The sequence below is a fragment of the Lycorma delicatula genome, chromosome 2 (assembly GCF_047948215.1).
Source record: "Lycorma delicatula isolate Av1 chromosome 2, ASM4794821v1, whole genome shotgun sequence".
Lineage (NCBI taxonomy): Eukaryota > Metazoa > Arthropoda > Insecta > Hemiptera > Fulgoridae > Lycorma > Lycorma delicatula.
The window spans coordinates 25,702,404-25,718,692 of record NC_134456.1 but is presented as its reverse complement, the minus strand read 5'-3'; the positions used below and the strand labels follow the sequence as shown (position 1 = coordinate 25,718,692).

General features: G+C 32.6%; 1 protein-coding gene across 2 annotated transcripts in view; it reads left to right on the top strand.

Annotated features, from left to right (window-relative positions):
• LOC142320575 (uncharacterized) overlaps window positions 1-16,289 on the top strand; it is a 167,293-nt gene that overhangs the window by 26,901 nt on the left and 124,103 nt on the right. Inside the window, exon 1 of one of the 2 annotated variants that reach the window (XM_075358517.1) lies at window positions 6,682-6,886. The exons of the other annotated variant lie outside the window; for it this stretch is intronic. Within the exon in view, the coding sequence (XP_075214632.1) occupies window positions 6,807-6,886 (80 nt within the window). The 5' untranslated portion in view covers window positions 6,682-6,806. Of the gene's footprint in view, window positions 1-6,681; window positions 6,887-16,289 lie in introns of those variants that run through there. 2 annotated transcript variants of the gene reach the window in all.

Sequence of the window (16,289 nt, the reverse complement as noted above, 5' to 3'; positions counted from 1 at the left end):
GATAGAAATATACATTTTTAAAGACCATAATACTATAGTGACTGAAACGACCCGAAATTTTATTATTACAGCGAATTAATAATCGAAATCCGTTTTTTAACGTTATGTAATATTTGTTATAAGAACCGGTGACTTTTTATTAAATTAGGTTTAAATAAAATAACATCGCGTAATGTGTGTTTTTGCTAAGGGTTATTATTAACGTTTCGTATTATTTGCTTCGCTTTTGTTTTTGCATTTTGTCGGCTTTGATTTCTTTGAACTGTTTTCAAATGTAATTTATCTTCTTTTGATGAGTCTATACAACCCGTCTTCGGTTTAATCAAAAGAACGATTCCATCGGTGAATCTTAACAATATTTTTCTTATTTGATTATTATTACACTCTAATAGTTATATTTTAATTGCTGTATTGAATTTTCCTTGATGCGATATAAAAACTTCGTAATTAGAGAAGATCCTTGTTTCAGGTATATGTTGTATTGTAGTTTGCATATCTTTAATTACTTTTATATTTTTTATCGTTAATATTGAAGGTTTATGTACCCTAAACTTATCCAGGTTCTCACGTATAGTAAGAGATTTAATATACGTACATTAAATGGAGTTTCACCGTGCTGTCGCCTAAAAATAACTACCCGTCTTAGTTATTTAAAGCAATAGCAATAGTACATTGAAGTATTATTGCAACCGGTTAAATGCAATTCTAAAGATGTAGAAGTATGTGTGTATGTACGTATATAGGTCCCTCGTGCACGTTAAAATATTCAATCTACTTGGTCTTCACACGTTTTACGAGGTTAATCTCCATTAACCTCAACATTATTCGTATCGGTTTTAACATATTACCTATACGCTTAAGTTTACGGGTAACTTATTTGTAACTTAGACTGAGGTCTCGTTATTCGTACGTATTGAATATTATGCAATTTCGCTTCAGGGAGGATATTACTCGTATTTTGGAAAATGTTATACTTAATGAAGGTGTCGTTAGCTTACAGAATAGAAATCATTCGACCTCTTAATTGCGGATAACATTTTGTGGATCCGGAAACCGGTGTTCATACGCAAAGAGTAGAACGGTTATGGGGCTACGGTAACTGGAGACATATAAGTCTCTACGGTTCTGCACTTACACAATAATATATTAACCGTATGTACTTATGTGCGGAGGGTAGGGTGAAAACATTGATGAAGAAGAAATGTGTTAGTATCCTTCACAGACAGTGAATGCTGACGCTTAACAGTAATGATTTATAATTGTAATAAACATACTGTTTCGATTGTTATTATACGGCTGATAATAAATAAGGTATACGAATTTAAGATAATAATTGACGTAAGTTGCAAATAAGAAATGCAATTAAATTTTTTATCGGATAAGTATTGTACACGATTTATAAAATATATATAAAGTGAACGAAAATAATATATTTTTAAAGAATTTTAAAGTAGTTATTTTGATAGCAGAAATCGTTTCGAGAAAAAAGAAGACTAAAATCAGTACTCTCGTTTTGAGCAAAATGAACGATCATTCATTCGAACATTTATCGTAATGCGTTTGATCCTGCGTTTAGTAAGGATATTAAAAACGATCGTATAATTAGTATTTTACAAATAAATCTCTATTATATATTCAAAGCTAAAATTTGGAAACACTGTTACCATTAACAACCCCTACATTTCTGGTTGAATTAATAGAAGTTGAAAAGAGTTGCCTGTACTAGAGAATCTGTAAAATTGAAATGCGGTAGGTTCATTTACATAAAGAAATGAACCACCGCTACGAACGATTCTAATTTTCATTCAATCCTTCAGAGGTGAATACGATCAAGGAAAAGCCTTGATTCATGTCAGGGAAACCTGACATGAATCTTCACGTTTTATCTCTTAACATCTTATTAACCAAATCTCGGGTTCTGGTTTGAACTCGTTAATTTCATTTGAATTACTCCTAAAAGGTTGAAAATGGATTAAATGGATGTGGTTCCGTTATTTAGCGATCCAGTTTTGAATTCGGTTCTAAAATTAAATACAGTATCGGTAAAATTAAATTTATATTTCGTATAAAATTAGCGGATAACGTAACATAAGGTTAACTTCGACCTAAATTCTACATTTCTAAAGAGTATACGAACGGTAAAAGTAAAACGAGGAGGGAATGGAGAGAATGGAGTAATGAGCAAAGGAGCGAAAATGTCACGAGAGTTCTCTGAAAAGTATCAAGGGGTTTCACCTTTTAACCAACCTTTTTAGGGAAAGAGATGATATTACCTGATATCATTAGGTTATTTGTGAGTGCTGACTGGTAAACGGTTTTCTTCACAAATGCAGCACAACTTTTATCGGATAAATCAGTTACATGATTAGCACGGTACGTTCACACTTTTAGCTGAATTACATAACTTGATTATTTTCTTAATGCAAGTGATGTTGCTTGACGTGACCCATATCAGTTAATTAAATCATTCAATTAATTTAGTTAATTGATTAGGAACGATATTGGTAATAAATCCATTAAAATTAGTTAGATTTCCGTGTTATTTATTTTCCTGTTAGGATTATTAAAAGATTATAATAATTTTTTTTAATGAATTTTACATTTTCCCTTTGAAAATCATGTTAAACTAGTTCAGGTTTCCTGAACTTTGTAATTATTCATGCCGACAGTACGGATATTTCCAAATAATTACAAAATATTCCGTGTGTACATTAGAGGAGAGGGAAAATTGTCACATGCGATATGAATGTGAAGCGTAAAGTGGTATAAAGATAACATGAATTTTGCTGTCTAATGACGTCTTAATTCTATTTGAAATTATTTTTTAGTTAATGATTTTATTCCTGAAATTTTTTGTATGATCCTATTCACGCGCGCACGCTTGTCTTAATATATGTTTCTAGTTATTAAACGGTTTAATGCAGTGAATGGTGCAGTTTTATTGTTTAAAGTTTTTTTAATCTAAAATTTATTCTTTAAATATTTTATACCTTTATACAATCAATTGTTCATAAAAATTTTGTGATTATAAGAAAATACAATAAGTGGTCATTTACATTAACACGCGCGCGCGCGCACACACACACACACACACACATATGTATATATATATTTATAGGCGTTTCACGAACTTCTCCTGGGACTTTCATAACCTATTCTACCTGTGAAAATAATGGAAAAAGTTCATATAAACATGACTTAAAATGTTTGGTTTGCGACTTACGGCTAGTGAATTCCAGCTACCCCGGTGAATTGAGGTCCTACTGACATTTTTTGGACGTTAATTAAGGGGCTGATTTAGAGATTTCTTATGGTTTTTGACCTGAAAAGTTGAATAAAGTAGGTTCCAGAACCGCCTGCAGTAGTTTTTTCAGAAATCTGGGGTATAATCCAATAAATTGAGGTAAAAAACCCTTTTCTAGGAATACGCCGATAGGGTATTCAATTTGAATGTTTGTAATGGTAATGCTACAGCTGCTGCAATAGAATGTGAAATACGTTTTCCGAATCGCAGAATTCCCGATCCCAAAACAATTAGCACGACTTTTCGCAATCTTCTGGAAGCAGGCTCATTACCTATTATTCGTACCAGCTGCAAACGATCTGTCCAACACGACGCTGTTATTGGTGAAGTTATTATCGATGCAATTCAACGCAGTCCAGGCGTTAGTAGATGACGTCTACTTTCTAAGTGGATCGGAGTTTCGCGTTCGATGGTTTAGAGGACTCAAAACAAGTTTTATTCTTATCATTAACAGCCATTTCAACATCTACACGCAGGAGATGGTCCGCTTCGCTTAGAGTTCTGCAACTGGTAGAATACGTACCGACAACTCTACAAGTATATTTTGTTTGTCGACGAAGCAAATTTCAGTCGAGATGGTGTCAACAATTTTTCACAATGAACATTCATGGGCAGAAGTAAATCCTCATGAGTCGGTGGAAGGCAGTTTCCAACACCGACTTAGCTCAATAAAAATAAATGCGTCAATAAATGTATGGTTCGGCCTTCTTCACAATCCGCTGTTTGGACCGTTCACATTACTTGGCCGCTTAGATGCTGAGGTTTACTAACACTTTCTTCAGGAAGAGTTGCCGCAACTGCTTGTAGAAATTTCTTTAGCGCCGAGATGCAAAGTATACGTGCAGCATGATGGTACGCCTCTCCACTTTTCTAGTGTCGTTTATACTCATTTAAATCATCATTTCCCTGAGAAATGGATCGTTCGTGTAGGTCCACGTTCATGGCCACCAAGATTGCCTGATCTAACACCTTTCGATTTTTGCGACTAGGGACGGATTAGAAATATTGTATACAAAAGAATACATTCTCGTGAGGAATTAATTATCCGTAATGTGGATTCGACTGAGCAGTTTAAGGCAGCCGCGTTCCGGGAAAGTCCTACAACTCAGCCTTGAAGAACTGAAAAGAGCGACAAATGAACGAAGAGTGACTAAAAAGAGCGAGAAATGTGTTGAAAATAACGGGCTCATTATTGAAAATTGATTAAAAACTGGTACGTATGGCACGATGGATATCTCTATTTTTACGACAGATATCTCTAAAGTAAAGACCGCTGGGAAACTTTTCTCCTTAAGGTTAAGGTCCTGTGTCTTTCATGGCCACGCTAGTATTGTATTGCATTGTTGTCTGTAAGTTGTCCTGTTATATTATCTTTGATTACATGTGAGTTATTACGTTATAAAATGAATAGGAAAATCGATGTTGCCGCCGACTGTGAAATCCGTTGACACATACGTTTCTAAACCATCAAAAAGTTAAACCGACTGAAATTCATAGGCAGTTGGTGCTGTATACGGTGTTAATGTAATGAATGAAAGAAACGTCCGAAAATGGTGTGAAAGGCTTTGAAATAACAGCATTATTGTGTATGATGAACGTTCGGGGAGGCCCTCGATAATTACCGAGGACTTGTTGAAACGCGTCGATGATGAAATCAGAAAAGATCGTCGCTCAACGTTTCCGACCTGATGTTTTTTCCCTGATGTTTCAAGTGCTGTTATTGGTCGCATTGTTAATGACTATTTAGGCTTCAGAAAGGTTTGTGCACGTCGGGTGCCGCACGTCTTAACGTAACGTCACAGAAAAATCCGAACGGGATCTGCTTTGGAATTTTTGATGCGCTACATAGAAAAAGGTGATGGGTTCCTTAATTCAGTTGTTACCGGCGATGAAACATGGATTTCGTATTACACGACAGAGAAAAAACGGCAGTCAAGCGAATGGCGCCATCCTCAATCACCAACCAGACCGACAAAGGTCAAGCCACAGCCATTTGGACGGAGACTGATGGCCACAGTCTTTTGGGATCGATTTGGCATACTGCTGATCGATTTCGTGCCACGTGGAACGACTATAAATGCAGAAGCTCACTGAAAAATTCTACGTAAGTTACGGCGCGCCATTCAAAATCCGCGACGTGGGCGGCCGACCGACGGCGTCGTCCTGCTGCACGATAATGCACGTCCACATGTTGCGGGTCCGACACGTGATTTACCGAGAACATTTGGATGGGAAATTTACGGTCGCCCACCACGTAGTCCGGACTTACCTGCTTCCGATTACCGTTTGTTAGGGAAATTGAAAGAATTTTTGAGTGGTAAGCGATTCACGGGTGACGATGAACTTAAAATGCAAGGTCATGTGTCACATGACCTTGCGGTATATCAGTGGCTAAATGGACTGGCGGCAGAAGAATCCGACGAGGGTGTATTAAAGCTGGTGTATCGCTACGATAATTGTCTTATGTGTGTGTCAATTATATAGAGAAGTAATATAAGGTGTGTAGTTTAAGAGAAATAAAAAAAATTTATAACGTTTTCAGAATAGTTTTTTTTTACAATGAAAACTGTGAAACGGTCTTTACTGTAGAGATAACCTCTCGTATTTATATTAACTTTTTCCGTTACTTTTACGAGTAGAATATGTTATGAAAGTTCCTGGATAACTTCGTAATAGATCTATAAATTAGTTTGTGTGCGTATGGAAAAAAAATAGAATGAACTGTTTCAACTTAGAATACTTAGGAGCTCAGTACTACCATTTTCGATCCGTACTGGTTACGTTATTAAAGTAACAATTTTTTTAAATTTATTCATATATTATCTCGAAGCTACTAGGTAAATAATTAACTGATTACTAATAATATGGTAAATGTTTTGCTCCCTAATAAAGGCAATTCATAAAAAAAATCTGTTAATTATTATTAAACTTGTTTTGTTGTAAACGTAAACTCTCTATGCAGGAAAGCTTTGCAATATAACTTGATTTTCTGGACAACATTGTTTCTATAAATAGTTTTTTTTAAGATTGGCTTTCACCCGCTCTATTGTGTTCGTTATTTTGGTAAATTAAATTCAGCCGTGTGTTAACCGGTATTCCTTCCTTTAAGAAGCAGTTTTTTTTCTATATTAATGTAATTATATAAAAAAAGCCAATCGTGCAGGATTTTACTGACTGCTGAATGGTTTTTTACGATTGCTAGTTTGTGTGTAGTTTCTGATCGGCTTATTCGCTTTGTGCGCGTGTGTCTATCGTTAGTACACGTGGTGTTAGTCGGTGTTGACATGTGTCACATGACCTTGCGACGTCATAATCTCTCATCCCCTCTATATTTCATGTTATCACCTTCAGCGGTCTTATACGGTCGGTTTATGTTCTCGCTACTAGCGCTCACTTGCCGGTTAGCGCTCGTCCATCCAGTGAGCTGGTATCAGTTTTTCGTCTGTGTGAAATGTGATTTGATTTATATAACGACTTAAAACGATATTACAGTAGTATCACGATGAAATTACTTGTTTTTGTTGTGATTTGTTTAATGATCGAACTGGTCGCAGATTCACCTGGAGTTGGCGTCACTATTGGGTGAGTTGAAAAAATGTTTTATCATTCTTTTAATTAGTGTAGCCAACGCTATGTTAGGGATTAAGTTTTTTATAGAAAAAAAAAAATCGTACTAATATATATTATCAGAATTTAGTATATCTAATAAAATTTTATGAAGTTAAACATTTGTCGAGGTACGTTCATAAATTTGTCGTTTTCTTTTTTTCATAATAGTTGACGTATTTTCACCTTAAGTATTTGATGTCTAATATTTTAATAATAACATAGTATTATAAATATCTGTGTCATGCTACTTCTTTTTGTCTTCTTAACTTTTTTATGGGTGATTTAAGTTGCATCTCCTAAATGATGCATTACTGAATAGTTTTATGCTATGTTTCGGATATATATGCTGATTTTAAGAAAGTTTTATATTTTAAGAGACATCGTGGTTGTCTCATATTTCACGATATTATGATACTCGTCTTTATCTTAAAATCAAATTTATAATGTTAAATACGATGTAATAATATTTTACTTCTTGTAGTAGTGTGCTTCGATTATCGTGTTTATGTACTTTTTTTTAAATTACGGCTCACCCAATGTTTACCAACTTTATACATACTTGTATTTTTATTCCTGAGAATAAAAATAGCTAGGCAACATTCCTCCTAATGCTTTTCAGTTCCTTAAAAATGGATAGGAGATTATTTTTTTGACAGTTTTATCTGATGCGTTTTATCACATATTAATTAAAACTTTCACAGTTTGTAACAAATCTTCGGTAAAGGTTTTTTTGAACTTTTTATTACGAGGTTTTTCCAAGACTAAAATAAATAAGCTAAAATTTTATATAATCGATGGATGAAGCCGTTACTTGATAAAAATCCATGTTAACAAAATAAAATAAGTAAATATATTGTTTTATTTAAAAAATAAAAAATAAATAAATAAAACAGCTGACTGAGTATTCAGCAGTTACAAAATACTACAGTATTATGTTAGTAACTCCTCAGGAAGGTTCTGTGTCCAGAGTCAGCTGTTGTGGTTTTTTAAAATAATTTTGTGGAGATTAAATAAAATATTTGTTTATTTTCTTCTGTTAAATTTTTTTATCGAAATTTTACTCTGTAATAATTGAGGCGATCGTCTATGAAAAGAAAATATATAAGATCCGACTACAATATCAGGCGGCGGAATATTACCAAAGAACGCACATTAAAATGTATTTATTCTCACAGAAAAATTTTAGTATTTTTAAATTATTGTTATATAATGTTTATGTATTAATGGATACGGATGATTTTTTGCTTTTACATCAGAGTTAATCGTATACAATTGCTTAAATAAGTTATCTGGCTAATTGAACAGTTTCATTTACGCGATTGGCCGGTGGCCGGCCAGAAGCTGATCGTGGAGATAGTGTTTTTTATTTATGAATTTTCTATGTATGTATAGAAAATTGGTAGTGAAGGTTTCATCGGGGAAGTGGTCGAAAGTCTGTTTATGAAGCGGAAAGGTAACGTCGGTTATATGCTTCTATAGTGGATATTTTGTGGATTTACAGACAAATCTCGAATCCTTAAAAGAATATAATTCCCTGTATGTCTCTCCAATTCAGTAAAAATACCTTTAAAACTAACATAAGGAGGGGGTCTGTCACTTATTTCGATTCATGGCGACCATATTGTTCCAGCGTACTTTAACAGCTGGGTTCTGACGTTTCAGTCAACTGTAGGCGTAACTCTGTGGATGTAGAAGTGGTGGTGTACGTTAGCAAAATATATTCTACTGCAGATATAGTTGCGTCAGATAAATATGGTAGCGTCTCTGCCTTTTCATCCGGAGGTCCCGATCAGGCATGGCATTTTCACACGCTGCTTGTCATTCGTCTCATCCTCTGAAGCAATACCTAACAGTGGTTTCGGAGGTTAAAATATATATATATATATATATATATATATATATACATACAGTTGCGGGTTATTAGTTTAGCGGAACAAAATGTCCCGATACTCTAAGGGTACATCGGTCGGGGTGTAGCTTGATCTGAATCCAAATGGTGCGAGTTACCATTTAGACTCTTAATTAGCAGAGAAGCATCTCATGCCGACAACGTATCTTAAACTACCCTTTTATTATAATAGTCGGTACTGTTAATGATTTCTGGTTTCCGTCAATGTGGGGATAATGGTAGTAATAGACTTAATTATACCTGCGCTGTAATTTATTTTTAAGATAAAAAATCATCGCAAAAATTTTGAAGATGTAAGCTTAAGTAATCAAATTATCGAAAAATGTCCTGTTTTACTTTATACCTTTATTTCAGTATAATTTGTCTAATGTTAATTTTAAACATAAGATCACTGAAAATAAAATGTTTGTAATACACTTCTAAAAAAACGAATGAGTGTAAGAATTTTTTTATAAACGGATGGCGAGTTTCGATTCGATTAATATATTTTTTTAATCAAATTATGTTGTTTGAACCAATTACGTTAAATTTATTTTTCTTTTACGTGTAAATATAATGATTTGTTTTAATTTTTAAAAAGAGTTTAAATCGCGTGAAAATACAAAATCTTAGTAGGTTTCCTTTTGAAAAATTTTGCAAGTCTAACAAACTACTACTACGCTGCTTACAAACTGCAAGTACAAGTAGCGTGTATTTTTCCTGAATTGTCGAATAATTCTTTTTCGAGGAGTAGAGAAAGATAGAAAGTGAGAGTGTGGGTAGTCCTTTTTGTGATTTAATTTTCACAATTGTAACGATCACCTGTAATACGAAGCCTGGGCAGTACTGGTACATCATATAATTAAGAATTATAGATTTGGTTAGTTATTTTTAAAATTATGCTTAACTGGATAATAAATTATGGCATTACCTGGAAATATATATATGAAAAAATGATTATACCTCTTGGAAGTGTTGAATTTATTGTCATTCAGAACAATTTATAAGCGTTAGGTTTAAATTATTGCAAAATCAACTATTTTGTTTATTTTCAGCTAATATATAATTTGAAAGGTGTTTTTGAACTCGTCTCTGTTTCTACCCGTTTCGTAAATTGTTTACTTTCTTCTTTTTGTTTTTGTGCCTCTACGCTCCTTTGTGGGCTATGGTCTCCTTAAAAATCGCCCACCAAGTTCCTCTTTCATTCACCAGCACTTTCCACTTCCTCACACATCAAAACCTTATATTTCATAACATCATCCATCCACCTCTTCTTTGGCCGACATTTCTTTAATGCAGTTTTTCTCTCCATATTATGTTGCCTATCCTAGTCACATTTTTTCAATGTGCTCCGGCCAATTTATTTTTTCCGTTTATAAATCGGAGAGTTTCCCTTCTCTCTATAAGGGCTTTCAGTTTCCACTTTCTCGCAGTTGTCTCCTTTAATTGGCTCAAAAGTCCGTAAAATGTTTTTTTCAAGCCTTTTTAGAACGTTTTTTTGCCTTCTGTTAAAGTTCATGTTTTTCAACTAAAAGTGACAACAGGATGCACCAAATTACATATAAATCTTCAATTTTGTTTACCTCTTAATTAATTTATTTTTAAACAACAAACATGTTGGCAAAATAGACTCGATTTGTTAATCGGATAAGTTGACCGATGTAGTTAGTTGCTCAGTAAATGTGCCCAGGTATTTAAAATCCCTAACTTCATCAAAGTTTTTTCATCAAAATAATTTGCGAGGCGCCCGATTCACATCATCAGTAGTCAGAATCATGTATTTTAATTTCATTCACTAGTTTCCTGTTCCGTTTTTCTATTCATATTCTTTATAGATGACAGGTTCTTTACAGTATTTTCAGCAAAACCGCAAATTTCTAGAGACAAAAATATGTTTCCTTTAAGATTTTTTTTTTGGAAACGATTCTGCAAAATTAAATAAAGCTAATGATAGACCATCCCCGTAATTTATACCCAATTGGTGCATATAAAGCCTCATAAATTTGGCCGTACATATCAGTTTTTCTTTGGTGTTATTACACATTGTCTTTTTCACAAAAAAAAATTCTTACGGTTCTATATTTGTTACTGATAAGTAAAAATATGCTATTTTCAGAATTTCAGCGGATTGTAATGCTAAGTAAACATTTTTCAACTAGATTAACGTTGAAAAAGAACATTATAGGACAAAGGTAATATAGAGATTTCGAAAAGTTGCAAGTTACGTCGAGTTTTTGCGTTTTTCACTAAGATATTTTGGAGCCTTAAAAAAAATAAAACCATCTTCAAAAAACAAAAAAAACGCACGAAAAATTCAAAATTAATACTTTTTCCATTTTTCTTGAGATTTTGACTTTAAGAAATCTTCGCTAAATTAAAATAAATTACTCAAAATTATCATAACGCCCGAATTCAGATAGCGAAATTTATTAAAAAAAAATAGAGTGAATAAGCTTCTTTTTAATTTAAGGTAGGTTCGGAAGTCGGTTGTATTTTATACTAAAAAAATTATATTATTCTTCTAATTGTTATGAGCCTGCAGCTCAAAGTCGCACTTGATAAAAGGCCTCGCATTGAAGGCGAAACGTTATGTTCTTGTTTTATATTTTGTTTTAAGTAATAATATCATAATCTTTAAAAAGGTTGTTTTTATCTGAAAGATTGTTTTATAGAATATTTGATCTAAATATTTTATCTGCGTGCTTAATTTATTTCTATTATTTGCGTAGTGACTGAACTGATTTAGGATCTGAATAGTTTGTGTTCCTTTAATATTATATATATATATATATATATATATATATATATATATATATATATATATACACACACATTATAGTTAAGATTTTTATGTAAAATTTGGATAGATGTACAAAAAATGCGCTTGGCTAAGCGCATTTTTGCACATTTTTTTTCCAAAGAAAAAATGTTTTTCCCAAGAATCACTAGTCGAGAGAAGCGACGTTATGATAAAAGAAAAGATGAAGAATTTAAAGAAACTTCTACCAAAAGTGAGCAATTTCAGCTGTTTAAAATGCAGGAATATATATTTTTTTCTTTTTATATTTGAATAGTCTCTTGATTTTTCGTGCGATAATACGAACCTTGATATATCGGATAAATACACCATTATACTACAACAGTCCAATACTAACCAATGTTAACGGCAAAGGAATTACAAAAAAAAAAAATTGCTCGAATCTCTACATAGTCGATTAATTTTTCGTTTAAAACAAATCCTCCGCTTAATTTGTCTGGAAAGATGTTACAACGGAGCTACTGGCTGTACTTTGAATAAATTAAAGGAATCGGAAGTCATCGGGATCAATCGATTTGGTGAAGTATGATTTGATTATATATAAAAAAAAATGTAAGAGGTCGCATTGAGAACCTTATTCTTTTTTATTTTGAAATCATTTTAAAAATGTAAATTTGGAGCAAAAGATTAATAATAGGAAGATTCTAATTCCTCTAAAAGAAGTAGTAGTAACGTGTAAAATGAACTTTAACCACTACACATTGTACACGTATTTGTGTACGACTGAAAAAGAACCCGGCTGATTGCGTTCCTCATGGGAATTTTACCCGACCAATTCCGTTCCTCGTGGACGGAATTGACCGAGCCCGATTTACCGTTGCATATTTGTCTATCGCTCCCTCCCCATGGCTGATTTAATAATTATAAAATCGTTCATAATTTCATCGTAAACTGTATTTTTTATTTGCGTAAGCGTTTCGCACCTTCATAATTATTTTTTTTTTTTACAAGAATTATGTATGTATGTGAATTCGGGTAGGTATATGTACAGTTTTAATTTCGTTTATTTTGCAAATTATATTTTAAGCCTCTTTTTTACACAAGTGCTCAAAAAGGAGTGTAGTGTATATAGGGTATGTGAATGTATGTTTACTTGTTCCACCGTAGCAGTTCAGCGGTTGAACTGATTTAAATGTATGACCCCGTGTTGCAATCCTTACGCGTATATATATATATATATATATATATATATATATATATATATATATATATATATGTTTAAATAAATTCTAAAGATTTGAAAACAAAATTATACTACGAGTATATACAAATATTATTTGCAAAATTGTGTCTTCCACACGCTCTAATTAACCTATATTAAAAAGAAGTGTCGTCAGAATTTTTTTTTTTTTGGCAGTCGTGTTTTTTTTAATATTATCAGTTTTAGAAAAGTGAATCGACTTAAACGGTAAACCTATGTGTAACAAATATTTTATGTGACGTGTAAGAATATTTAATATATTTTAAATTCTGCTCTAAAGTTATTCTTAAATTTTCTAGCGAATCGATGGGTATGAAAAGAAAAATACGTAGTGGATTAAAGATTATAATTGAAGGCTTCTTTTAGTCTTATGTTATTTCGATTGTTATCGCTGTAATGTACTTCTGCCAAAAATAAATATCAGTTAGCGAGCCCAATGAATTACAGGGAATATTCAACCCTGCAGACGTTGTCTCGACTCTTAACGTGTTTTCTTCCATTCTTACAATAACTAATATTAAACATTATAAATATTTTCTTAGTTTATTTTCTTTTATTATTATCACTAACCGTTTTATATTCTTTTTTTAAATAATTTTTACGTTATATGTTATTTTTATATATATAAACGTTTTATATTTTTTTATTATTTATTTTCCTTATTGGTTTAATCAATTAACAATAAAAGTTAATAAAAACTTAAGTATAATGATTGTTACAAACGGTATTTGTATCATTTAGTATACTATATATTATACAATTAAAATACGGCTTAGCTTTGATATGAGAAAATTTAATTTTCAAGGAATCATTTTATCTATTGTTTTTATTATTAATAAAAAGGAAGTATCATTAAATATTTTCGTTTCCGTTTTATTATTACTATTTAAAAAAATAAAAGGCTGTTTGTTCATTATTAAAATATGCATTATTCAAAATAAATTGTTTTCAATAATTTAAAGAGAATACTTCTCACAATTTTTTATTTATAAAATGAAATTAAAAATATTTAAAGGTATTATCGGCTCGGTAATGTCGTCATACCTCATAGTCAATGTAGCCTGATTTTTATTTAGTTTTTACGTGTTTAAAGTGCATAATTATTTTATAGTCGCATTCCGATATTATAATTACTGTTATTATAGATTGTTATCTCTTATCGTACGAACTAAATGTGTCACTATTGATGTAAATCATCATCGGGTAGAATATGACGTAATTTTATTATCAAACAGTTAACGGAATATTTAGCTTCAATCGGGCATCACTTGTGTACTACTAGAGCTACCTCGTAATAGCGATAAACAGAATCGTAAAACAAATTAAAAGACTAAATACTTTCAAAATATAATTCACATTCTTATGAAAATCTATAATGAAATTATCCCTGAATCCGAATATTTCGCTGCTTTTAATTTTATTATTTATTTGTATGTTATTAATTAAATTATCGCGACGTATGGGATAAGATTAGAATTGAACTGACAGACTCGTGCTAGTTTTAACCTTCGTAAACAGCTTTTTTTCTTTAGGTATTACTTCAGAGGATGAGATGAATGACAATTTTTGTAGCGTGTGAAAATGTAATGCCTGACCGGGATTGGAACCCGGGATCTGCGGATAAAAGGCTGAGACGCTACCACTCGCGCCACGGAGGCCGGCAAACAGCCCTTCGTAAGGGCCACAGAGGCCCTGCGTAAACAGCTAGAAGGAAGAAAGTGCGTTAATTAATTTCACTTATTACGTCGATTGCAGAATTTTAATCTGTTATTATTGCTGTATAATCCTTTGCAGGATATTATTATTTAACTGTCAATACTATACTGAAAGAGCTTTTCCTATTAAGCCTTAAAAGGGATAAACCCCAAACTGCAAGAGGCTTTTTACGTTTTATTATTCGTATGAGGAGGTCTGTAAATAAAGTAATGAGACCGGTTCAGAAAAAAAATTTATTTACATTCCATTTATACATGACTCTACACCTTCGAAATAGTTCCCCTGGGAAACCACACAACGTTTCAAACGGTTTTCTCACTCTTCATAGCAGTGTTGGAACTCAGAAACCGGAGTATCCTTCAGATGGTCGGTTACATTTTTTTAAAATGTTTTCTGCGGTTGCATAATTGTGTCCTTCGAGGTGTTTTTTTAAAGTCGGGAACAGGAAAAGGTCGCAGGGACTCAAGTCAGGTGAATAAGGTGGTTCAGGAACTACAGGGATGTTTTTCTTTGCCAAAAACTCATTAATTGACGGTGTGACAAGGTGCATTGTCACGATGCAGCATCCAGTTGTCTTTGATGGCTGGTCTCACACGGGCAACTCTTTCAAGAATTTCTCCGTAAACATATTGATTTACATCTGTCCTGTAGACAAAAACTCCAAAAGTCTCTGATTCGCTCAACATTGTCGTCACTTTTTGATGTTAACGGTCTTCCAGAGCGTGGAACGTCCGCATTTGATTGCCGACCATCTGAAAATGCTTTAAACCACCTAAAAGCTTGTGCTCGTGACAAGGCGTCGTCTCATAAAATATTTTAAAAATTCCGAAGACAAATCTTCCTAAGATACTCCTAAAGCGGACCAGATCAGTCATTTGATTTATGCTGTCTTAAGTGTTCAAGATCTTGGAAATGTAGCTCTATTCAGAACATTTTCATTTTCTTATTTTATTTTTGTAGTCTAAATTCAGTATGTTTTAAAAATTAGAAATTTTAAAACAAGATTACGATTTTTTTCTCCTCTGTATGATCTTCAAAGAGCAGAGGTGAAGATTTTCAAGAATGTTCAAAAAATGTTATTGATTTGAAATCAAGATTCAAACGTATTAATAAATTTCAATTTTTTTTTCCCGCGAATAGATCGTCAAGGACCACGCAGATGTCATTCATGTAGTTTCTTTCTATTTCTACTAGAAGTTCTTCATTCTTTCGGACTGTTTACCTATTTTTTCTTCAGTGCATTCTCCTCTGTTGAGTTTTTTCTTTTCACCTACTGGAAACTTTAATTCAAAATTTTTTTTTCCGTATTCTTTTCTTTCTAGACTGTCTTTTTCTGTTATATTAAACATTTGAACTCTTTTATCAACTGTTTAACATAGTCACCTTATCCTTTAATTCTAAGGTTTATTGAAAATCTGTTTGTAGCCTTGATTGGTTCATTCGGTCCATGTATCCGTAAAATGTTAGTCGTCGTTTTCATATTGTTACTTCCAGGTCGTGAATTTTATCGCGTATCCTCTTTTATTTGATCGTAGTCTATGACACTTCGTTTTTCTTGGACTATAAATCCTTCTTAAAATTCTTCTTTCTATCTTGAATAGAATTTCTATTTTATTTGTACTGTAGATTATGCCGTACTAGATGACTGATCCTACAACTATGCTATAACGCCTTAAATTTGCATTTAAGGTTCTGAATATTATACATAAAATATTTAAAATAATAAAATTTTCAAATCATATCTACATGGTTA